This window comes from Barbus barbus (assembly GCF_936440315.1).
Source record: "Barbus barbus genome assembly, chromosome: 23".
NCBI lineage: Eukaryota > Metazoa > Chordata > Actinopteri > Cypriniformes > Cyprinidae > Barbus > Barbus barbus.
Window position 1 is genome coordinate 19230426 of NC_136751.1, and position 26110 is coordinate 19256535.

Sequence of the window (26110 nt, forward strand, 5' to 3'; positions counted from 1 at the left end):
TGTGACCTTACATGTTGAGTCTCTATCACTATATATTATCAACTATATAAACTAACTTCACAAGTTTAACTTGTGACTGCACTTATAGAGCAAGATAATTTCCTTTATTTGTCCTCTTTCATGGACAAGTACTTCAGTGGAAATATGTTTAAATTCCTCATATTCTTTAATCTCTTAACCTTTAACAAAATAGTTCTGAATCTCGCTGGCTCTCGCGAGAAGTAAATCACACTTGCGCTGTGGTGTGATTGGCTGTTCGCTGCTGATGTCACACATTCATGTGCACGCGCTCCATTAACTCAGGATTAAGCCTGAGTTGACAGAGAAAGTTGATGATCAGCTTCATGGTACCGACAAAGCCAGATTGGAGTGGTTTGCATTTGTCAACTCAAAACTTATCCTATAACTCTGAATTTGTTCACCTACCATCATGGTACAGGCCCCTGGTGTATTGTTGGTTTTAGCTGGTTGGTCAGCTGGTCTCCCAGTCTGACCAGCTAAAGAAGTCAAACCCCCTGTAAAACAAGCCTGCTACATCAGATATGACCATGCTGGAAGACTTGGCTAAAATCAGCCATCTAGCCTTTTTTCCAGCAGAGATAGACAAAACACTTCCATCTAGTATAAATCTCATCAGACCAGTTGCTGTCTAGTGTCTAGTCCTCTAACCCAGAGGTCTTCAACCCTGCTCCTGTCAACCCACTCTCCTAGAAAGTTTATTTTCAACCTGCTTCAGCACACCTGCTTGCAATTTTCAAGCACATGAGGAGCTTGATTGGCCGCATCAGGTGTGTTTGATTAGGGTTATAGCTAAACTCTTCAGGATAGTGGGTCCCCAGGAACAGGGTTGAAGACCTCTGCTCTAACCCACGTCTCAGTCCCCTTCACTCCATTCCCTGTCTCATTTACTGTACTACCTCTTGTCTCCAGCCGCTATGCAATGCAATGTCCTTGGAGGCGCTATAAACAACACAAGCAGCAGACAAGTTCAAGTCGCTAGCCAGTGTGCGTTTGTCTTCCATCAAGTCATCTGCTCGTCCAGCAATGGCCCTGCTTAAATCCACCAAGATTTTGATTAGTGCAGGGGCTCAGGCCCCTGTTTTAGCAGCCCTACAGCTCCGAGCAAGGTAACTTGAGGCTTTATTTTTCTTGTGTAAACGCACTGTTGCCAAGTTAGCTTGTGCTAGCGAGTTAGCGGGCTGAGCACTAGAGCAGCACAGAACCGCTCAAAGTTACCATATGACACTATACTGTAACATGTTTATAATTCAACATAGTTGTTAGTGTATTAATGCCTTCGATATTTAAAGTGTTCTTATATTTAACAAGACATTTTAATAGTATATGTCGACGGTCAACGTCGGAAGTTATCATATATCAGGGCTTTGATAATCGAGTAGAGATCAGGAGATCAGCAGACTGATGAGAGATTTTTCATGTTAAATGTTTATAGTGACATTAGTGATGTATCCGGTTCAACTAGTGCTAGGCCTAAAACTGCCTACCGTCTGATTCAAGGTTGTTCATAGATTTTTATTTTAATCTTATTTTGGTGGCGTTATGATTAGTGTGTGTTAAACAAAGCAGCCTCTTTGAGTTTTATTTCTTTTCTTTTACTGTTGTTTCTGTATTTGAATGTATTAAGTTACATCACTGTAGCTGCTGGTTGCCAGGCACATAGCAAGGGCGCTTTTTTAATTCATTTAATTTATTTTGTCAGCTAATTTTTATCTACTTGTACAATAATTGTTAAATTTGTCAGCTAGCAGTGCGTTTAATGTTGTTATTTTTTTTTATTTTTTTTTTTTTTTTTTTACTACAAGAACATTAAGTTTATTCATTTGTTTTATTTACCTGTTTTTGTTTACTATTTACCTACGTGTCATTATTCTGCTTTTTAACTTTTAATATTGTGTCTTTTTTTTTTTGTCGTCAACTTTGAGTTTACTTAATTATATGTGACTGAAATTATCTGTGACTTGAGCAAGAACATTACAAAAAAGCATGCTCTGATAATGCCTCACTACACCTTCTTCAAAACTGGCCAATCACTACAGCCCGTTCTCAGTCAGAAGCATGCATGTCTATATAAAACCCCATATACTCCTTAAACATTACATTATTGTTATTAATTAATGTTTTGCCTGTTGTTGAGGATTTAAAAAAGTATCAGTGTCTCTGTGATAGCAGCAACTGTGCATGTAGTATGGCTTTTATTGTAGTTCTAGTTGCTGATTGATGCAAGGTGATTGACATTTAGAGCCGGGTTGAAATGGGTAGTGTGTGAGCATGACACATGATTGGTTCTGATGCAGAGGGTGGGGTGTTATACACCTCTCTTCATTGGAGTATTTGCACTACTTTGTGGTTTGCTTTGGAAATATACTCCCATTTTACACCGGTAATTACAGAGTTGACCTACTGTTTGGCTGTGCAAGCTAACAGATTCTGTATTTAGAAGGATGTGGCCATTCTGAAACTGTGTGCCAAGCATCCGTCAGAGCAAACACAGACATGCGACGTGCTTAACAGTAAAGGGATTTTTACACTCCAGGTTTGAGTTCAGACATGACTGTCTGAACTCTAACCTGATGTCTCATTAATGGTGGTAGAGGAGTTTAGCAGTGTAGTTCAGGCTTTTAATGACTTTCCTTTCAGTTTGAAGAACAGAAGCTCTGTAATAATAATCGCCTTATGATAAACTTATCCAGCTTGGAGAAATTAATGAGATTTCCAAAGAATGAGTAGATATTTCTCCTAATGTATACGCAAACTGGTTTTAGAGTCAGACTGTGTAAAGACAAGGTGGCCTATTTTTAAATATTTGAGATGTTTGAACTTAAGTCTTCGGCACTGCTCCACATTCTTTGGAGTTCACCGCTAAAAGAGTGTTTGACCTCAGTTACTTCCAAAAGCTTATGCAAGACTGAAAGTAAAATGTAACACTTAAATATCAATTAGAATTTTATATATCATAAAACATCATTTAAATATCGATTCCTATGACAATATGCAGTCATAACTATGTGACTCGAGCAGCATACTTGCACTCAATACTTAACTTAAGAGTATTCTTTTTTTTTTTTTTTTTTTTCTCAGCTCATGGTGGACTGAGGTACAGATGGGACCTCCTGATCCCATCCTGGGCGTCACAGAGGCTTTCAAGCGTGACACCAACCCCAAGAAGATGAACCTCGGAGTAGGAGCTTATAGAGACGATCAGGGCAAGCCGTTTGTTCTGAGCTGTGTCCGAAAGGTGCCATCTTGCATATTTTTCACACCTTCAAGGGATAGTTCACCCCAAAATGAAAATTCTGTTGCATACTTGCCCACAATGAATTTCTTTCAGCTGTTAAACATAAGAGACTTGTTTGAAGACCGGTGACTTCCATAGTCTTGAAGAAAAATACAATGAACGCCAATGGATAAGTGTAGGGTTAACAAATGACAATTTTTATTTTTGGGTGCACTATAATGTATCAATTGGTTCATTATAATGGAACAATTGGTGTACCTTATGCTATTTTCTTGTTAGGTTATACTATTTTACCTTCTAAGACTTGATTTTATTTTTTTTATAGCTGGCCTACATTTAAAACCGCAATTGTCCATAATGCTATCCATTTCTAATCAGCCAAATAAAGTTTTAATATTCTACTCCCTGCCCAAAACAAATGACAGATTTTGTTATTGTCAGGCTGAGGCCCAGATTGCTGCTAAGAAGTTGGATAAAGAGTACCTTCCTATTGGAGGGTTGGCAGAATTTTCAAAGGCCTGCGCTCAGCTGGCTCTTGGACATGATAATGAGGTCTTAAAGAGCGGAAGAGTAAGTAGTTTAAAGCAAAACATTTTGAAAGGAAGCTTTTTGATTATGAAATTATTAGATGGGAATGTTAATTGCCAGTTTTCTGTGCCCACAGAGCATCACCGTCCAGACTATCTCCGGAACTGGATCTCTACGTATTGGTGCTAACTTTGCGGTATGTCATTTTCATATTTTTTTTGAGCTTGTGGTGCTCTGTTAGGCCTGATTGTTCTGGTTCAAGACCTTTTTTTTTTTTTTTTAACAACGATTAAAAAAAAAACAATACTTTATTAGAACCAAGGCTACTGAAGAAGTGGGTGATCACTGTTCACTTTATGTCTGGTGGTTAAAATGTATGAAATGTAGCTTACCACAAGTAATCACTTTTTCTCGGCTAGTCACGATTCCACAATGCGTCCCGCGACGTTTACCTGCCTAAACCCTCCTGGGGAAACCACACCCCTATCTTCAGAGATGCAGGCATGCAGCTAAAGGCCTACTCCTACTATGATCCCAAAACCTGTGGCTTTGACTTTAAAGGAGCCTTGGATGATATTTCGGTAAGAAGTGTTTTTATATCTTTGTATAATCATTGTACATTTGTTGCATTTTAGCTTTCTGATTCTCTTATGATCCCCCTTTTCTTTGCATAGTCAAGTATTAATGAAGTGTGGGGGGAAATCCTATTAATCAAATAAGATGTATTTATTTAATAATATTCTCTTTCAGAAAATCCCTGAGAAGAGTGTGATTGTTCTGCACGCGTGCGCTCATAATCCCACAGGAGTGGACCCAAGGCCCGAGCAGTGGAAAGAGATGGCCGCTCTGATCAAGGTAACTGGTTCTGGCATTAAATTAAAGTCCAAAATCCAACTGACTGTAGGGATCAGAAAACCCACAGAGAGATATAGTGGGAAAGCTTTATATATGATCTTGTCCTTGCCTTATCTTTGTGTTTGACCAGTTGGACCGATAAAAGAATGACTGTCCTCAGTCTCAAATGAATGGCTGTTTCATTGATGATAAGTTTCTTCGCTCTCATTTCAACAGAAAAAAAATCTCCTGGTGTTCTTTGACATGGCTTACCAGGGATTTGCCAGTGGCGACATTGATCGTGACGCTTGGGCTGTGCGTTATTTCATTGAGCACGGGCACAATATTCTTCTGTCCCAGTCTTTTGCTAAGAACATGGGCCTGTATGGTGAGCATCAAATATTTTATTAAAACAAATCCTCAATTTGCACTTATTACATTTATATACAAATTGAACATGTACATACAAGATATATTTACTTACAGCACTAATATATTCTAATTTTATGGGCCAGTTTTACTAAACGGGGCAAATTAGCGCAAGAGCGCAATTCCAAAACAGCGCTGATGGGAGGAGAAATTTCTGCAGGTGATTTACTAACAATGCGCAAATTAAAGAACACCGATGCATCTCATTTATATATTAACCAATGCAATATACCAAGCGCAGGGCAAATTAGCGTAGTCGCAAATAAAGAAGCCACAGTACGTTGAAAAGAACCGGAGGCCAAGAGTTAAGGTTTGCTAGAAGTTTTGATAGACCTGGTATTCCAAGTTGTCTTGTATTTCCTGAAGCAAATTAAAAATATCATGGCTTGGCAAACGATATGTTTGGAACTTTGGATAATGTGTTCTTCTGGTATTCAAAATAAATTAATACATGTGGAAAAAATCCTCTCCCTTCTACCACACACTCTGTTCTCTGCAGTGCCTCCTCCTAGCAACAATAATTGCAGCCATTTCAAGCGCAAAATATTTGAATACATGCTTTTTTTGGCCGTTAAATAATGGTGCAAATGCCAATCATTTGCCGAGCGCAAACATTAGTAAAACGTGTTGCGTTATTCATTTGAATACTCTAACTTTTGCGTCTGAAAGGGAAACTCCTAAAAATGCATATTCAGTAAGGTCAGGCGCAAAAATAACTGTCCACACCTTTTCAGCGCTAATTCTTCACTGTGCATCTTTAGTAAAACCTGACCGTACTATTTTAATGCCAAAAGATGGTTCGCGCTGGCTCAAACTGTTAGTAGTGTCTCGAATATTGAATACTCAAAGTTTGGGGTTAGGGATGTAACGGTATGAAAATTTCTCATCACGATTATAGTGATCAAAATTATCACGGTTATCAGTATTATCACGGTATTGTTAAAATGTGCTGGAGATGTTCAAAAAGTACCGACACATAAATCACTTCACCAAGTTTTATACTTAAAAATCAACAAACAGCAAATAGAATGACTTTGTTTGCATAATCACTAAAACAATAACATTACCAATGAGGTCTGGATTTTAAATGACAACTTGACTGACACCAGTTTAATAGCATGTTCAAATAAATAATGTAAATGTTCAAATAAAGCTTTGAAATAGTGTCATATAAAGGTAAACCTCACATTTCAGCCTTTAAAGAAAAGAGTTAAGTCAAAATGATAATTGATTAATAAATGATTATATGTATTTTATGTGCTCCATAAATAATTCTATATAGCTTATCTGAATTTTTTAAATGTGTAGAATCCACATAAGCTTGTTTTTCATCAACCGGTTAAAATTTACAGCAGGGCATGCACATTTGGTCCGTTTTTTGGCCAGACAGAAACTGCACACAGGCTGAATGTAAATAAGTGTCTGTAAATCCACTCTCTGACAGCAGGTGGCGCTTTATATGGAAAAGCTGAATTACAGCTGATTCCCGTGAACTCCGCGAACAAAGCAGTATTGCGTTTAAGAACACTTCCTTTAGATATTACATGGAGCGAAGATGAAAACAAAATGCCATCGAATCGTTTCTGAAGACAGTCAGATCCTTCAGAGATACATTCATATAATTAATTCACTGATATAGTCATTTGTATAATTCCCTTAGCACTCTTTTAAAACCTCCCAGCTTTTCCGCCCTGTTTTCACTCAGAACGAAACTCTGCTGCTGTGCGCACGTGACACTGTTACTGAAAATTCTGCTTTATGCTGGACAGTATTTATGTATCGCGAGCTGTTCAAATCACGGTAATCGAATACGGTTTTAATGATAATTAAAATATGAAACGGTAATACTAACCGTGGGGAATTTTATCATGATTTATCGTCAAACCGGTAATCGTTACATCCCTATTTGGGGTCAGTAAAAAATGTTTAAAAGACATCTCTTATGCTCACCAATGCTGCATTTATTTGATAAACAATACAGTAAAAGCAGTAATATTGTATATATTACAATTTAAGATAACTGGCAAATTTAGCAAAGCCATGACTCCAGTCCTTAGGGTCATGTGATCCTTCAAAAACCACTATAACATGCCGATTTGGTGCTCAAGAAACATTATTATAATACAAGTTGAAAACCGTTGTGCTGCTTATTTTAGTGGAAACTTTTTTTTTTTTTTTTCCCAGCATTCTTTGATTTATTAGAAAGTTCAAAAGAACAGCATTTATTTGAAATACAACTCGTTTGTGACAATATAAATGTCTTTACGCTGTCACGTTTGATCAATTTACTGCATCCTTGCTCAATGAAAGTATTCAGTTCTTTAAAAAAAGTAAAAAAAAAAAACGTACTGACCCTGAACTTTTGAATGGCAGGGTAAGTGTATTTATATTTATTACAATTTTTTTTTCCCAGCATTCTTTGATTTATTAGAAAGTTCAAAAGAACAGCATTTATTTGAAATACAACTCGTTTGTGACAATATAAATGTCTTTACGCTGTCACGTTTGATCAATTTACTGCATCCTTGCTCAATGAAAGTATTCAGTTCTTTAAAAAAAGTAAAAAAAAAAAACGTACTGACCCTGAACTTTTGAATGGCAGGGTAAGTGTATTTATATTTATTACACTAGTAAAAATTTACTAGTTTTTAACTTGCAAACAAGTGAAACAAAATCTGTGTTGCTTGTGTAAATTTATCATATTTTGAGATGTTTTTGTTTTAACTGGAATAGTAATATTTAAGAATAGGAATGTCAGTGCTCTGTACCTTTTGTGTCTTCAGGTGAGCGTGTTGGGGGCTTCACGGTGGTCTGTAAGGATGTTGAAGAGGCTAAGCGTGTGGAATCCCAGCTGAAAATTCTCATACGGCCCATCTACTCCAACCCCCCTATGAATGGAGCTCGTATCGCCTCCACCATTCTCAACACGCCTGAACTCTACAAAGAATGGTGAGTCCTGAGAAAGTCCTATCACAAACACAGCCAATGAGATCTGAGCTCTAAAGACCGTCACTTTACCTTTTTTTCTGTTAGGCTCGTGGAGGTGAAAGACATGGCCGACCGCATCATTAAGATGAGGGAGATGCTTGTGTCGAACCTGAAGAAGGAGGGCTCCACTCACAACTGGCAGCATGTCACTGACCAGATCGGAATGTTCTGCTTTACAGGACTCAAACCGGAGCAGGTAATTCAAGTGAAAGTGCATTCTGGGAATCTCTCATAAGGCCTCAGCTATTTTAACTATCTGCCTTCTCTTTCTCACTGGCTTTTCTCTGCTTGTCGTCTTTATGGCTCTTTGTCAGGTGGAGCGTCTGATTAATGAATTCTCTATATACATGACCAAAGACGGCCGGATCTCTGTGGCTGGTGTGACGTCTGCAAACGTGGGATATCTAGCACACGCCATCCACGCTGTTACCAAGTGAAGCTGACACCTGAGAGTGTAGTTGCAGCAGACAGGGAGCAAGGGAAAATAATTTAGATGATTTAAAGTCTTCTGCTGCATGTCTTTTAGGACCAGATATGAAATGGGACTAACGTACACTTGATTTGGTATTATTGTTAATTCATGACTCAAATGTGAGCCCCTCAATAAAGGCAGGATTCTACCTTTCAAAATGATGAAAACAAGCTTTAAAGGATATCGCTTATGATTTCCTGTCAGAACTGATAAGAATGTTGTTGTTGTTTTTTTTTTTTTAAAGGTACAAAATATTCAGTTTTTTTTGTTTGTTTTTTTTCAAACCAATAACTAAAGAGTGATTTGAAAAATTACCCTATATGCTTTAAGTTAGAGAAATCATTGATGGGAGTAAACCGGATTTCATGTTTGGACATTAATTGCAAAATCTTTGGAGGACTGTAACGAGTTTACCATGGTCATTCACCTAGAGGAGCATAAACAGTTACACTTACCAAACTGATGATTCGGCATCAAAGGTCTTCACACACAGCGCGTTCTTAGACATGTTTATGACTGTAAAGCACTTATTCTATACTGCAGCGTAAGCTCTGGTGTAATTTAATTTATTTTGCACTTTTGTCTAGTAATTCCAAATGTCACACATTTCATAAATCATTAGGCATTCACACTAATTGTGTTTTGTCCTGACCATTAAACTCATGATGGGTCAACGATTAAAAACATTGTCACTGCATATGTGGACAAAATTGAATTAAGATTAATTTTGGAATGAAACCTGAACAAATTAGAACGGATATTTCAGTGGTTAATTAAAGCTTTCAGAAAAGCTTTGTGTTTTGTGTGTGTGGATGTTGAATATGTGAACATACCGTGTTTGTAAGGACTATTCAGTTTTGAAAAACTGTTCAAATATATAACTAATTATTGTGCTCCTAAAGCAAATTTATTAAATTTCTCCGGGACAGACATCGAAATGTCACGAGTAATACTGGATGAATGTTTAAACGATGAACAAAATAATAAAGGTGGCTTCAACGAAAACTCCAGTGTTTCATTTTTCAGGGAAAGCTTATGTAAACATAATTTTGTGGGTAACATGATCGTAAACTCGTGCTCTCAAATAAAGTGACAAAATGACTCGTGCGTTTAAAAACTGTTCAAACCTTAAGGTCACAGGAGCCAGTCGAGGCCTCGGGCTGCAGATAGTTGAGAGTCTGGCAACAGGAGGCTTCTCTCCCGGGAAGATTATCGCTACTGCTCGCAATCCAGATGGAGCCAAGGTAATGCTGTGAGCAGACAGTAGTATTAGCTTTAGGCCTACTATAAAAACATTACAAACCAGCCCCAGATCATCTGCAGTCATCTTAGCTGCAGGAGAACCTGCACATGCGTGGTTGAGAATTACGGTCAACTTGCCCCATTTAAACATTTTCGGTTAAGTTACATATTTAGCTTTTCAGTGATAAATACATTTTTAAAACAATAGATTTCATACAGCTTAATTATCATGCGGACCTAAAGGCCACACGTAATAATTATAAAAGAAAGAAAAAAAAGTTTACAATAGTTTAAAAGGCCTGTTTTGTTTTATAGGAATTGCAAATGTTGGCAGAAGAACATCAAAACATACACATTATTAAACTGGGTAAGTACTAAAGCACCGTCTAGTGCAATATGAAATCAGCGGTTCTCGGCTGGTTTTGCGTCATGACCCAGTTTTTATTGGACATTAGGTGGCGAGCTAACACAACACACATTTTTATTGTTTAAAAAAAAAATTCCTCAAGTGATAGTAATTAATGTAGTTGCCAACCTTGAGACAGTGACTGCAGACAAAATATTGGAAAACTTCCATTCCAACTCTGTTGCCCCGTTGATGATCAAGGTTTCATTTATCAAATTAAATCTACATATATCTTCTCTCAACACAAATGTCTGAAAACCTTCAGACTTACTGAACTTGTCATGCAGGCCATGCTCCCACTGCTGAAGCGAGCAGCTGCAAGGGGCAAAGGGATGGCCATCCACAGAGCAGCAGTCATCAATATGACGTCTCTACTGGGTTCAATTGAGCTGTACTGGGGTGATCGTCAAAAATATAGTCAACAATGGAAAAAAAGGCAATTGTGAAACTTTAATCTTACAATTCTGACTTTTTTTAACAAAAAAAACCTTGAGATTGCGAAAAAAAATAAAATAAAATCAGAATTGCTTGTATCTTGCAATTCTAACTTTTTTCTTAGAATTGTGAGGGAAAAGTCTGAACTGAGATTAAAAAAAAAATTGCAATTCCTTTTTTTATTCTGTGGTGAAAACTGAAAACGTTTCTGTATAATGTAATAGTATGTCTGTGAATATATCAGTTGAGATACTGAGTTGCATTTGCTTTGTATCAGAGTGCACTGAACATGGTCACCAGATGCTTGGCAGTGGACCTGGAGGCAGATGGGATCCTGTGTATGGCTCTGCATCCAGGCTGGGTACGCACCACTGATATGGGTGGACCTGAAGTGAGTCTCTTTCTTATATCTGTTCTTCATCGCAGCTATCTGCAAAGCACATTGCTACAAAAGGTCTAAAAAGAGAGATAATCTCTTGTGGTTTGTTGATTGTTTTGTATACAGGCACCATTGAGTCCTGAGGAAAGCATTTCCTGTGTGTTGTCTGTGATTGGTGGATTAACTGAAAAGGATCACGGGTCATTTCTTCACTATACTGGTGAACAACTACCCTGGTGATGCTGCAGATGTTTTTTAGATGCGAGCAATAGAGGCTTTACTTTTGTTTAGCTATATATGTATGTACTGTATGTAAATTTACATATGTAATAATCAACATTCTTTTTCAGGGTTATTTTTATTTTCCCTGCTTATGAAATTATATTTTAATATTTGGGATGGTGACTGTGACATCAATAAGAGTGGATCATGATTATATTGTGACACATCGGGATTAAAACCACTGAAATAATGACAACATCTTGTCTGGTAAATAATAAACAATCTTTTCACCACTTATTCTTGTTTAACTGCAACAAACAGCCAAAATTGTGAATAACATTCAGAATTTAAGTTATATTCGTAAAATACAGCAGGGTATGACAGTCCTACAGAAAAGGACAATAAAAACTACATTTTAGCCTATTTATTATTTATTTATAACTTTGTAAATCATAAAAATGGGTTGTAAATGGCTTTTCATTTTAAAGACTGTACTGACATTAAATGAGTTTGCTATTATTGTTAAATAATAAAACTGTATATGTATGAATAAAGCTGTATTCTGTAACACATTTTGAATATTCTGATCTCTTGTTGGCAGAATAGTTATTGCTTTTCACAAATTTCAAGACATAACTGTTTTCTTATAAACACATGCACACAGTAAATAAACAGTTCAGCTTAGTCCATATCTTTGTTTAGCTATATCTCATTGCACAGAACAGTTATGCATCATAATCAATCTACTGTTTTTATTTTATTATAGAATCATCTACAGTTTTTTCATATACATATCTATGAATATTATTTTGCTCTAGGAGGCAAATGGAGGTTCTCCCATCTACAATACTGATACTCTTTTCCATAAGCAATTATCTAATCTCACATGCTGAGCTATTTGGATACAGGCAGTGATAAACTGGCCATTGAATTTACACAGAGTAGTAGTAAAGAAAGAAGGAGAGAGCAGTTCTACATGAAACGCATTGTATCCATCTTATGTTTCAGAGTTGCACAGAAGAAGCCTGTTTAATAAGACCTGAATGAACAAGTGATCAAACAGGTTTGCCCTTGTGTTTGCTGATCATCTATCAGGTGATCGCTGTCAACTACGTCTCAATATGGATCCGCTCCGGTCATAGTTTATTCGCAAAATGGAACTAATGGAGGAAAATTAAAGCTTGGAAAGGTAGGGTTTCTGCCTTTGGTTCTTTTATTAGTGCTTTCCTTTTTAAAATACATTTAGTACACAGAAACCTGAGAGAATCCACAGTTGTCTTTCCCGGCAAAAAACAGACCGGCATGTAATACTTTTTTGTTTTATATATTATGTCAAATACTATATTACTAACAGTATATACAGCATTATATAAATCTGATTCTTGTCTGGTTAAATATGAATATCAACCAAAAATCAATAACTCCAAAAGTAACTTTTGTGTTCTTCATTTCCAGGTCTTTACATGGCAGAAAGGCATGATTTTCTTTGCTGTTTTGGGTCTGTCCTTCAGAGAAATTCAACTGTCATTCTCAGAGGAATTGGAATATAGTATTTTGGGCACATCTGTTGTCCTTTTCCTTATAGCTCTCTGCCTTTTGATATGGCAGATTTACCGCCACTGTACACGGTTTCCTGTTTCACGAAGACCTGGTAAATTCACATGCAAATAAATTTATTGATTTTTATATTCGACCTAATATTACACAAGATTAGTACATATTACTATAAACGTGTAGTTTTTAGATAAGCATGTAGTATTTGTGGCTTAGATGCACAGTATTGTAGAAGAGGTATCATATTATTTATCATATCTACAGTACTGTTCAATTGTTTGGGGTCAGTAAGATATTTTAGTTATTGTTGAACACTTAATTAATACTTTATTGAAAAAGAATGTAATAAGTTGATCAGATGGGACAGTAAAGACCTTTATAATTTTACAAAAAGATCTTCATTTCAAATACATTGGTCTTTTGAACTTTCTATTCATCAAATAAATAAAAGGTATTGTGGTTTCTACAAAAATATTGATACACATCAAATCAGTATATTAGAATGATTTCTGAAGGATCATGTGGCACTAAAGACTGGAATATTACAGTTTTATTGTATTTGTGATCAAATAAATTGCAACCTTGGTTAGCATAAGAGACTTCTTCCAAAAACATTAAAAATCTTACGGATCCAAAACCTTTGAACAATGTATCAAATAAAAAGTTATAGAAGACATGCTAATGAGGTTTATGCAGAATATCTATCAACATCTATTTGATTCCAGTGAATGTTTTGTTAGCAGATGGCCTGTCAGCTCGGAGCGGAGGTTTTCAGTATGCTACACAAACAAATGAGGCTAACGTAAGATTCATTTGCATAAACCATCATTATCATCATAACTTGGAATGCACCCATTTTTTACTGCGTTTGCTTCCTTAGTTTTTGCTTGCTCTGACCTAGATCAAACTAAATAGATGAAAAACATGTTTCACAGATGGTTGGCTTTGATTGCCAACCACATGTGTGTATTTCTAAATATCCAAAAATACTGTAACTTGAAAATCAGACCAGATACACACTCTGTCCATCAGATGGAGGTTCATTATGAAGAACTGAGCCACCGACTGTCCTCTGGCACCTCTTGCACTAACCTGGGCAGTAGTTTAGATCTAGCTAGCATGGCAGATCTGGAAGAGGAGAACATCCAGGGATCTCTGCGCTTTTCACTGTTCTACGATCAGCTGCAGTCCAAACTGGTGGTGACAGTACTGGATGCTCAGGATCTAGCCGTACGAGACTTCAGTCACAGCGTGGACCCGTTTGTTTGGGTGCGGTTGCTGTGGGCAGAAAGAGAGGATGAGGAGCAGAGTTCAATGCAGTGTGTTCTGGACGAATGGCAGACACGTTTAGTGAAGAAGAGCTGCAGTCCTGTGTTTGGAGATCAGTTCTCCTGCACTCTGGCTGAGGAGGAAGTACCAAGAGTCACTGTTAGATTTGAGGTACGTAACGGGCCTAGCATTTTATTTTATCGTGACACATCAATTCACTTTTGATTGTTTCTTTTAGGTTAGGGATTTTGATAAATACTCAAGACATGGAATTCTAGGAGAGGCCCGTGCTGCCCTGAACAGTCTGAAGCTCTCATATCCCCTAGAGTTAAGAGAGGATCTGCAAGTACCCAAGAAAGTAAGTTTTATCCCGGTATAACGAATTGGAAATTATGAGATAAAAAGAAAAACAATTGGTACATTTTCTGTGTAGGATACAGTTGGTGAGGCACTGCTCTCTCTGAAATACATGCCTATATCTCAGAGGCTGGAGGTGGGAGTGCTGAAGATCCGCACAGTATGTCATCCCAATAAGACTGAGAAAGGTAAGGAATAATGATTGTATACTTATAAATGAATGGAATTGAAATAAACTGCACTGTTAACTGTGCTGCAAACTGATACATTTTTACTCTATAACACTTATGTATGGACAAATCATTTGGGATACACCTCTTAATTATTATATTCAAGTGTTTCAATCAGACACATTGTCACAGGTGTATAAAATCAAGCACCGAAGCATTCAGTCTGCATTTGCAAACACAAAATGGGTCATTATGGAAAGTGCAGGGAATTCAAGTATGGTACTGGTGATAGGATGCCATCTTTGCTGTAAGTCCCTGCTAGATATTTCACTGTCAACTGTAAGTGGTATTATTTGAAAGTGAGAGGGTTTAGGAACAGCATCAACTCAGTCATAATGCAGAAGAGAATGTAAAGTCACAGAGAAGGGTCACCGAGTACTGATGCACGTGGTGCATAAAAGGTCCCAACACTTAGCTGATTCCATAGCTGAAGAGTTCCAAACTTCCACTGGCATTAAAATCAGCACAAAAACTGTGCAGCAGGAGCTGGGAGCAGCCTCACATCAAGTGCAATGCCAAGCCGACTGGTGTAAAATATGCCACCACTGGACTCTGGAGCAGTGGAAACATGTTCTGTGACGAAATGCACTTCTCTGTTTGGCTGGTTATATTAATTTTTATTAGTTTGAATTCTCTTTTTTATATTTCTGTAGCTTTAATTAGGCATCATTTCTAGTTTCAGTTTTTATAAGTTTGCTTTAATTTCAGCTTTGTCAATTACCGAAAAATATTTTAATAATTTTAGTTAAAATATAAGACTGGTATAGCAACGGTGACATGGAGCTTTTTCTGAGAGATGCGGTACAATTGTGTGGTATTGCTTAACTATGGAAGCCTGTTTCCGCCACTGAATAAAATAATTAAAAAGGTGATGGTGACTTTTTATCTAACAAATGTGAGTTTACATCTCGCAATTCTGACTTTTTTCTGAGAATTGCCTGATACAATGGCGCAATTCTGACTTTTTTTCCTCAAACTTGCGTGATATAAACTCACAATTGCGAGTTATAATAAATAATAATAAAAGTAATTTAGCAGATGCTTTTATCCAAAGCGACTTACAAATGAGGACAATGGAAGCAATCAAAATCAACAAAAGAGCAATGATATGCAAGTACTATAACAAATCTCAGTTATCTTAATGCAGTACATGTAGCAAGGTTTTTTAATTTTTTTGAATACATAATTAATTCAAATAAAACAGATAGAATAGAAAAAGAATATAGCAAGATAGTGTTAGATGGCACATAATCTGAAGTAATGAATTTAGGTAAAAGGGTGCAGAGCCAGTGGTGGTTTTGTAGGCAGACATTAATGCTTTGAATTTTATGCGAGCAGCTATTGGTAGCCAGTGCAAATTGATAAACAGAGGTGTGACGTGCATTCTTTTTGGCTCATTAAAAATTGATCTTGCGGCCTCGTTCTGGATTAATTGTAAAGGTTTGATAGAACTGGCTGGAAGACCTGCCAAGAGAGCATTGCAATAGTCCAGCCTGGACAGAACAAGAGCTTGAACAAGTTGTGAAGCATGTTCTGAAAGAAAGGGCCTGATCTTCTTGATGTTGAATTAAGCAAATCTGCAGGACCGGGCAGTTTTAGCAATGTGGTCTGAGAAAGTCAGTTGATCATCGATCATAACTAACCTAGTGATGCCATGTAGACAGAGAAGAGAAGTGGTCTAAGAACTGAGCCCTGAGGCACCCCAGTAGTTAGATGTTGCGACTTGGATACCTCACCTCTCCAAGATACCTTGAAGGGCCTATATGAGAGGTAAGACTCAAACCACTGGAGTGCAGTTCCTGAGATGCCCTTTACCAATAGGGTTGACAGGAGGATCTAGTGGTTGACCATATTAAAAGCAGCGGACAGATCCAGCAAGATAAGTAATGAAGACTTGGAATCCACTCTAGCAAGTCTTAGGGCTTCAACAACTGAGAGCAAGTCTTGGTTGAATGTCCACTTCTGAAACCAGACTGGTTGCTGTCGAGGAGGTTGTTCTGTGTAAGAAAGGCAGAGACTTGGTTGAACACAACTCATTCAAGTGTTTTAGCAATGAAATGAAGAAGGGAAACCGGTCTGGAGTTCTCTAAAAGAGATTGGTTAAGGGTGGGTTTCTTAAGTAGTGGGGTTATACGAGCTTGTCTAAATGCTGAGGGGAAAACACCAGTGTGAAGGGATGTGAGTGAGTGCAGATACAGCTGCAGGAGAAATGGCTTGAAGGAGATGAGATGGAATAGATTATGAACTAACAATGGACAAAAGTTGATTTACATTTTAACATTAACCTAGCTTAATCTTGTAAAATTACTTTTAAATCATATTCAAACTGTTTGTTGATTGTGCTCACAGCTCTCTATGCCAAAACCAGCGTTACCTGCAACCACTGCAAACTTCGACATCAGAGGACTAAACAGAAGAAGCATTGGGAGGTGACTGTGTTCAATGAGGTCCTGACCTTTGTGTTGCCAGATCAACAGATTAGAGACTGCACCATTATAGTGTCTGTTTACGAAATTCAGCCTTCAAAAAAGTCTTCCAAGCGTTTGATTGGTCACATCCACATCAAAAAAGGCAAAACCTTCGAAAATGAGCACTGGAAACTTATGATGCAATCACTACGACAGCCAATCGCTAAATGGCATTTAATCTTCATCTGAATACATATCTCATTCCCGTTCCGGAGATGGGAGGTCGTACTTCCGACTTTTGTGTCAGTTTCAGGTTGTAATGAGGAAATGTGTGCGGTCAAAAAAATAAAATGTTAAATTTGGTTGCTCATTGAGTTTAAAACAATTACAAAGGCGATAGGTTTAAATGTGTGTGTTTCTTTAATTATGGACACTTCTGGCCCAGTAGACTTAAAACTCACTTTCACACTCTCAGTCTCACTAGTATTTTTTTTTTTTTCAGCTAACAATACAACCTATATGACAGTGGAGATACATGTATAAAGTTTGTTATTGTATATAGAACATCAGCACCAGTGGCATAGCCACCAGGGGGCCTGTGTCCAGCCCACTCAGATTTCGGATTGCATAAAAATAAAATAAAATAAAAAAACCTTTTAAGCCTTTATCACACTTGCGCGTTCGAAAAGCGGAAGATTCAAATATTGCGCGGTAAAACGCTAGGCGCGTCGCTTTCTCCCTCTGTAGCTTGCTCTCCCGTGGCGTCTGCCGTTGCGAAGCAACCTAGACACGTGTTCTCCATTAAGACGCGGAACGCGGAAGTTTCAGCAAAGGATAAATGGATTTCAAGCACTAAAAGTCGTTTGCGCTCTGCAACTAAATTTATTTAAAATGGCTATCCCTGTACAGCTATGATCAACTGTTCCTCCATCTCGGCTGAGGTTTCAATGTTGTTACGGGAAAGGATGCAGCTTGATCGGTTGGTTCTTGTCACATGACCCGCGTGCGCTTGAGGCATTCTGAAAAATTGAAATGTCTTTATGAAAAGAACTTCCTCTGCAGCCTCTATCAATGGCTGTGCCCATAGCACGGCATTGTTGTGGATTATTTATGTAGAATTCAGCACAGATACGTCTTCTAAAGACACCAATCTCCGTTTACTACAATAAATTGAGTATTATGAAACCAAGGAATATGTTTCGTATTTCGTAACTTAAACAGAAGCGCGCGAGACATACTGATCACCTTATTTTATCACAGAACAGCGAGAAAACTATACAACAACATATCACATTACATTAAAAGCATTAGAAAAGCCAAAGCATTAGGCAAACTTGTTGTATATTAAATATAATGCTCACATGTTTCATGCGCTGACTTCATGATTTAAATAAGGAAATATTTCAAGCCCGTAGAAGATCATTAAAAATAAGTTTGAAAATAAGTGTTTAATATGGTGGAAATCTAAAACAGTTTTGGAATACAATGTCTGACTATTTTGTCTTGCTAAGGTTAATTTCATTGCTGCCATTTACTGTATGAGATGTATTTACATTCTTTGCTTAATTTAGAGATGTTTGGTGATGACGCTCAATAAAATATTCAATTCAAAGGTGATATTTACCTTGATTTGCAGTTTCAAACCACATTATGTCTCTTCATTTCAAGCATGCCCTTCACTGACACTGCTGATGGTGTTTAAAACCCTACAAGTACGGACTTTACTAGGGATGGTTCAGTGTGGTGAAAATGTCATTGCCTATATTTGGAAATATACACTCGTTTATTCGTTATGAATGAATCCTCACTGACGTGCTTACCAAGCTAATTTAAATCAGCTGTATATAATTGATGTTTTCTAAGGTACCAACTGTATCCACAAGATGGCTCTCTAACACTATGCGACTAATGAAGCTTATCTTTTTTTCACGTCAACAAGTCAGACATCTGAATGAAGCATTTGAAAAGCTGGGCTGAAGCCACCACAATTCTAATAGATCAGGAGAAGAGTTTGACCAACTGAAATAGATAAATAAGCACATCCATATAAATGTGATTCAGCAAGCCTGCAATACATATTTAAATATTTAACTAACAGTAAACTCTCACCATTTTGGATTGAACAGAACAAGCATGTGATAACATTTCTTTTCCCTGATCTGTCTCCACACTGAATGTTGTCTATAATGAAGGCTGTCTCACAGATGGATTTGTGCAGCAAAAGTTGAACACATCACCCATCAGTTCCAGCCCACTGAAGCACTGGCTCACTGCTAAAATTGCAAAGCCAGACTCAGCACTTGAGGAGGCTGCATCATTAGCGTGATGCTAGGATAACAGCATTTGGAAGGAGAACAGACCCACACTACCATTTAAACAGATGAGCATCTCACTGGATCCATTATTTTCTTTTGGCCTGCCTCCAGATTGTTTGTTTGAAGTTACTTCTGAGCCACTGGTCCAGACTTTTTGTAGACAAGTAGACAGTGAATTAAGGCAAACATCACGACTTTGAATCGTAATGAGCAGGGCTGAACAGATGTTACGGCACCTCCGCTACTCAAGGCCATTCCCAGGCATTACATCTCTCTCTTCAAGACTGTTTGGAAAACTGTTCCTCCCACAGTCTGTTAATGAAAGTCACGATGGGATTTGGGGGAAAAGGGTGAGCATGAGAAATCTGGGGCCTTGGAAGGGAGGAATGCATTCCTCTTTTCTCACTTTTGTTTAAAACCATAATATTACTCGTCTTTTACAAACCCAGCAGGGTTTATAAATGTCAAGGACATTTTACCTCACCGAAAGTCACGTTTTACTTCACCCTTTATCATTATAAGAGGAGAATGTTAGCACCTAGATAAGTTCATCATTACCCAGAAATTAATTATTTAACTTACAGGTTAACATACCATTGAGAAGTTTGGGGTCAATAAGATTTTGGTTGTTGCAGAACTTGATTTCTGTTGATGGGTTACTATTTGTATTGGGTGTGTCTTTCATATATTTGCATATTATACTAGCATGAATACATCCATTTAAACACTTGATGTCATTTTTTTATTGGGTATACCATTCATTCATTAGTTGTATGTACACTGTGTACATAGACTTGTATAAATACACTGAATAAAATAATTTAAAAAAAAGGCATGTAATTTGACATGAAAGTATTTCAGCTTCACATGGAAATCAGGCTAATTAAAAAAAACAAATATATATATATATATATATGTGTACACACACACACACACACAGTGGGTCAAATAAGTATTTGATACACTGCCGATTTTTCAAGTTTTCCCACTTACAAAGAATGGAGAGATCTGTCATTTTCATCGTAGGTACACCTCAACTGTGAGAGACAGAATAAAAAATAAAAAAAACACACTGGATGATTTTTGAATAATTAATTTGCATTTTATTGCGTGAAAAATATTTGATACAATAGAAAAATAGAACTTAATATTTGGTACAGAAACCTTTGTTTACAATTACAGAGGTCAGACGTTTCCTGTAGTTCTTGACCAGGTTGGCACACACTGCAGTAGGGATTTTGGCCCACTCCTCCATACAGATCTTCTCCAGCTCCTTCAGGTTTTGGGGCTGTCGCTGGGCAACACGGAGTTTCAGCTCCCTCCATAGATTTTCTATTGGGTTCAGGTCTGGAGACTGGGTAGGCCACTCCAGGACCTTGAAATGCTTCTTACGGAGCCACTCCTTAGATGCCCTTGCTGTGTGTTTGGGGTCATTGTCATGCTGGAAGACCCAGCCACGGCCCATCTTCAATGCTCTTACTGAGGGAAGGAGGTTGTTGCCCAAAATCTTGCGATACATGGCCCCATCCATCCTCCCCTCAATACGGTGCAGTCGTCCTGTCCCCTTTGCAGAAATGCACCCCCAAAGCATGATGTTTCCACCCCCATGCTTCACGGTTGGGATGGTGTTCTTGGGATTGTACTCATCCTTATTCCTCCAAACACTGCGAGTGGAGTTTATAACAAAAAGTTCTATTTTGGTCTCATCTGACCACATGACCTTCTCCCATGCCTCCTCTGGATCATCCAGATGGTCTTTGGCAAACTTCAGATGGGCCTGGACATGTGCTGGCTTGAACAGGGGGACCTTGCGCGCGCTGCAGGATTTTAATCCATGACGGTGTATGTGTTACTAATGGTAACCGTTGAGACTGTGGTCCCAGCTCTCTTCAGGTCATTGACTAGGTCCTCCCGTGTAGTTCTAGGCTGATCCCTCACCTTTCTCATGATCATTGATACTCCATGAGGCGAGATCCTGCATGGAGCCCCAGACCGAGGGAGATTGACAGTCATCATGAATTTCTTCCATTTTCTAATAGTTGCGCCAACAGTTGCCTTCTCACCAAGCTGTTTGCTTACTGTCCTGTAGCCCATCCCAGCCTTGTGCAGGGCTACAATTTTGTCCCTAGTGTCCTTAGACAGCCCTTTGGTCTTGCCCATAGTGGAGAGGTTGGAGTCTGATTGATTGAGTGTGTCTTTTATACAGGTAATGAGTTCAAACAGGTGCAATTAATACAGGTAATGAGTGGAGGATAGGAGAAGGGCTTCTTAAAGACAAACTAACAGGTCTGTGAGAGCCAGAATTCTTGCTGGTTGGTAGGTGATAAAGTACTTATTTCATGCAATAAAATGGAAATTAATTATTAAAAAATCATAAAAATCATAATTTTTTAAAAAATATTCTGTCTCTCACAGTTGAGGTGTACCTACGATGAATATTACTGATCTCTCCATTCTTTGTAAGTGGGAAAACTTGAAAAATCGGCAGTGTATCAAATACTTATTTGCCCCACTGTATACACACACACACACACACACATATATATATAAACATACACCTGTTGTCTGTTCCTATTCAGTCTTCACTATGGTGCAAGCCAAATTGAAATAGACTTCTATGTCAGAAGAAACACTTTAAATTGCTTTTTTGTTATCTGTTACATTATCAGGAGAGAGTGTTAGCATCTACATAAACTCATTACACAAATGTTCATTATTATTTAAGTTTTAGGTGAGAAGCAGTATACAAATTGGGATGTATTAAATCTTTTAGGTCTGCTAAAAAATAAACCCTGTTACTTTTGCTTTGCCTCAGACAGGACGGGATGGGATATAACTATTTATTAAGCACTGATGATTTAGGACGAACTCCAGCAGCAGGAGCCACATAACTAGAATTCCTCCACCTAGAAAAGTAGCCCAACCTAAGAAAGATTATTTAGTCAACAGATAAAATAATGAACACATATATTCATATTTATTTGAAATTCTCTGATTATCTCAAATTGTCCTCAAATTGTCTTTTCAGTCACAATGAGCTGCAAAGTATGTTATTTTTACTGTAAAAGCTATTTTTACTGAAATTGTAAGGACTAATTATAATTAATAATTAAATTAGTTTTAATAGCTGTCATAAAACTGAATAATTTAACACTGGTTATTTTCCAAATTACAGGTTTATTGCAGGTTGAAACAGACAAATGTGGATAGCAGGTGAGTAACTGGTCAAAAGATCAATGCACCCAAGGTAATGTCACTCAACTTGAAAAATGTTCTGAGGTAGTTGAAAATGTATACATATTCATTATATTTATCGTTCCATATGGGTTTAGAATATGGGATATGCCCTGGTATGTATATGAAGGATATATTCAGGCTGTGCGTATATGAGGGTCTAATGGCGTAGCTGTTCCAGACCACTGCTGTTACTGCAGTAACACATGATATGTAGAGTTGGCTCACACACTTCTTACGCAACACTAATGAATCAGCCCAGGGCATAATGGAAACCGTTGCACTGTTGAGAAGATAACTATTGTTATAGTGTTGCTATGTGTTGTGTATGTGAGTGTGTCTACAGATATATGTGTATAATACACAGCATGAATAGATCTATTAACAACATTGACGTCATTTTTTGTATTGTATTATATTGTACTGTATTGGGCGTACCATTCATTCTACCATTGTATTTGTACATTGTGTACAAAACTGAATACTGAAAACTGGGGCACCTAATTTGACATAAAAGCCTATATTTCAATTTCACTTGGTAATTATTAACAAATAAACAAAACAGCCAGGATTCACCTGTTGTCTGTTCCTGTTCTGTGTTTAATATCACTTCATTGCAAGTCAAATTGAAACTGAAACTGACTTTTATGTCAGTGCTTTGGACTATAATTTTTGAAAGAACTTTTTTTAAAATTACATAAGCCAAGGCCCTTCCAGCAAGCAGTGCTCCAAAATCTATTTCTTCACAAATACAAACAGACCTTCGGACAGCAACTAAATCAGGATGTCATGACCTAAACCTGGAGTAGTGAGTCAAAGTGAAATTTAGAGAGATTTATTTTTTACTGTTTTATTTGATTATTATTATTAAAGATTTCTCTCTTTACGGCTTAAATAAATTAAATACTATGAACCATAAACATAAACAATTGTGGCAGAATTTTTCTGGGCAGATTAAAGAGATCTCAGTTGATCTGAGGCATTCAGACATCAAGAAACATTCTTTAAAGACCAACAGGCTTCACACTGCAGGAAATCCAAACAAAGCAGGAACAGGAATTCTGTTTTTCAGCCTGTCAGATTCCAATCTCTGTCTCACTCTACACAACCCCAAAAACCTGTGAAGTGGAAACATAACTGTGTAAACTCAATAAAATTAGACGAGATGTGAAACAAACTCAACTGAATGTCTCGCACTGAATATCAGCTAATCTTGGCTAATCACAGTCAGTTAACTGACGTTGATGTATATTGCATACAAACTGGAAAGTATTTTCTTAAACTGCCAAGCCCTAATCTGACTGGCCGACTCTGTGTAACTTCTGGAAATAAGATCATATGGGTGTTTTTTTAATCAGGCTGCCTGGAAATGAAGTTGTGTGACGGATGAATATAATGAACTCTACTGAAGAGATTTAACATTTTAACATATTTTTGACATGCAACGTAAAATCCACTGGCATACACAAGTAAAAGAAGTGCAAAGAACACAAAAATACAGAGATCTGGCATGAAACTCTAAGTTGGCGAAGTCCGATAGGTCCAACTCAATCTGACCTAATGACATCATTATCATATGGCTCAGCTGATAGGTTTTCTCCTGTATCAGTAGGCAATGAGCTCATTGCTCAATATTCAAATACCTGGCTTTCTTCTGATGTAGCAGTATGGCAGCGCACTTCAGAAACCCTCCACCTTCCCCAGCTCCACCTGTATAGATCTGCTACAAGTGTTGTCATGACAGAAATATCATTTTACTATAATAACACATAAATTAGATCATAACATTTGCCTATCCTCAACCTAAGTTCCAATCTTCACCACATTGTTATTAGCAAAAGCCAAAACATCTTGTAAATGACTAAAAGTTTATATTTTAACATGACACAGAGTACTTAAAAACACATTACTTGCAAGAGGCTGAAAAGGCAGCAAGACAACAGTTCAAAAACAGAGTAAACAAAATGCATTATTTGTAATCCAGCTTTAATGTCTCAATTTTCTTGTCTTTTTATTTTGAATATTTTAAACATAAAGTATAATGGGAACTGGAAACTGCAAATATTCTCAAACTGTGCTGAATTACGTAATTTTAACTAAATATATGCAACAAGCAGAGGAAAAAATCAATTCTGCTTTTCACTGCTCATGCCACTATTTTCCAGTTACATTTTGGGTTCTGTGAGTGTGTTTGCCTGTTTATCCTGAGCTCTCGTTTATCTTTTCCCTACTGAACGACAGCCAGACCTTTCACTTTGGCATCTGTTAGAGAGATAAAGATAAGAGCCAAAAATCTCCCTCCTCCCACACATCAAATTAGGAAAAAAATAAAAATAAATAACAGCTCAAGGACACCTTACTGGCTGGACACTCACAAATGCACTCTCATTACATTATAGCTGCCTGCAATAGCTTCCGGTCATGATGAAGATTACATATTGTCATTAGGAATGTTTTTACCAGTAGCAACCACTTGCCTTAAAAAGCCATTTCACGTGAATATTTTATTTTAGTTCTTTTTTTTTTTAAGTAATGTAAACCCCTGCCACAGTACAAAACATAATTTGCTTCCAGCCTACAGTACATTAACTAAATATGGAATATTCGCATAATTAAATAATTAAAATTAAGAATAATTAATCTCTACATCAAACATTGATCAACAATTCATCACATCATTTATTTTCTTGCTATATCTGCCAACAAATATTTTTTCTTTCATAATTTCACTCTCTAAATATACTGCAGAGCTTATGTATAGGCTATGCTGATGCATTTAACCATTTAACCACTGTTTCAACAGCATTTAACACTGTATATTTCTCAGAATGTAACAAAATATGTCAGTATAGTAGTGTTAAAGATTACAAATATCCAATTTTGTTTAAATTTGTTTTAAATCCGTCTCTGAATACATTTGTGACATTGTATCACAAAACCAGTCTTAAGTCGCGGGGGTATATTTGTAGCAATAGCCAAAAAGACACTGTCTGGGTCAAAATTATTGATTTTTCTTTTATGCCAAATATCATTAGAACATTAAGTAAAGATCATGTCCCATTAAGGTATTTTGTAAATTTCTTACTGTAAATATATTAAAAGGTAATTTTTGATTAGTAACATGCATTGCTAAGAACTTCATTTGGACAACTTTAAAGGTGATTTTCTCAATATATATATATATATATATATATATATATATTTATTTTTTGCACCTTCAGATTCCAGATTTTAAAACAGTTGTATCTCGGCCAAATATTGTCCTATCCTAGCAAACCACACATCAATGGAAAGCTTATTTATTCAGCTTGTATAAATCTTTCCATTCATTGATGTATAAATTGTTTCTATTCTTAGACACTGGGACATGACAGCATCTAAAGCAATACTGCAAGTATAATTAATACAGTGTGTTTTAACTGTACCAGGCTCACAACCTCACACATTCCTCTAAATTGCAAGACAACCCTTAGGGACACACACCATGACATAAAAACTCTTTATAGAGCACAGATTTAAGGTAGCAAATATCGTCATGAAAGGACAAGTCAG

The 26110-nt window shown here is 37.1% G+C and overlaps 3 protein-coding genes across 3 annotated transcripts; all 3 read left to right on the plus strand.

The window, feature by feature from the left end:
• The first annotated feature begins 953 nt into the window (after window positions 1-953).
• Window positions 954-8784, plus strand: LOC306842963 (aspartate aminotransferase, mitochondrial-like). Its single transcript, XM_079374199.1, has 10 exons — window positions 954-1127; window positions 3100-3256; window positions 3698-3826; window positions 3921-3980; window positions 4204-4365; window positions 4535-4639; window positions 4856-5006; window positions 7831-7996; window positions 8081-8231; window positions 8350-8784. Exons 1-10 carry the CDS (start codon window positions 1045-1047, stop codon window positions 8470-8472), a joined length of 1287 nt encoding a protein of 428 aa, XP_079230325.1. The 5' UTR covers window positions 954-1044; the 3' UTR covers window positions 8473-8784.
• An 820-nt stretch (window positions 8785-9604) lies between these two features.
• LOC306842883 (C-signal-like) lies at window positions 9605-11209 on the plus strand (the record flags this gene model as incomplete). Its single annotated transcript, XM_079374040.1, has 6 exons — window positions 9605-9751; window positions 10065-10120; window positions 10188-10356; window positions 10443-10572; window positions 10848-10981; window positions 11096-11209. The coding sequence occupies 6 exons, from the start codon at window positions 9605-9607 to the stop codon at window positions 11207-11209; spliced, it is 750 nt and encodes a 249-aa protein (XP_079230166.1).
• Window positions 11210-12667: 1458 nt separating this feature from the next.
• LOC306843015 (synaptotagmin-2-like) lies at window positions 12668-17258 on the plus strand (the record flags this gene model as incomplete). The annotated part of the gene is made up of 6 exons (XM_079374258.1): window positions 12668-12842; window positions 13471-13547; window positions 13778-14185; window positions 14253-14372; window positions 14448-14559; window positions 16951-17258. 6 exons carry the CDS (start codon window positions 12668-12670, stop codon window positions 17256-17258), a joined length of 1200 nt encoding a protein of 399 aa, XP_079230384.1.
• Window positions 17259-26110: the final 8852 nt, after the last annotated feature.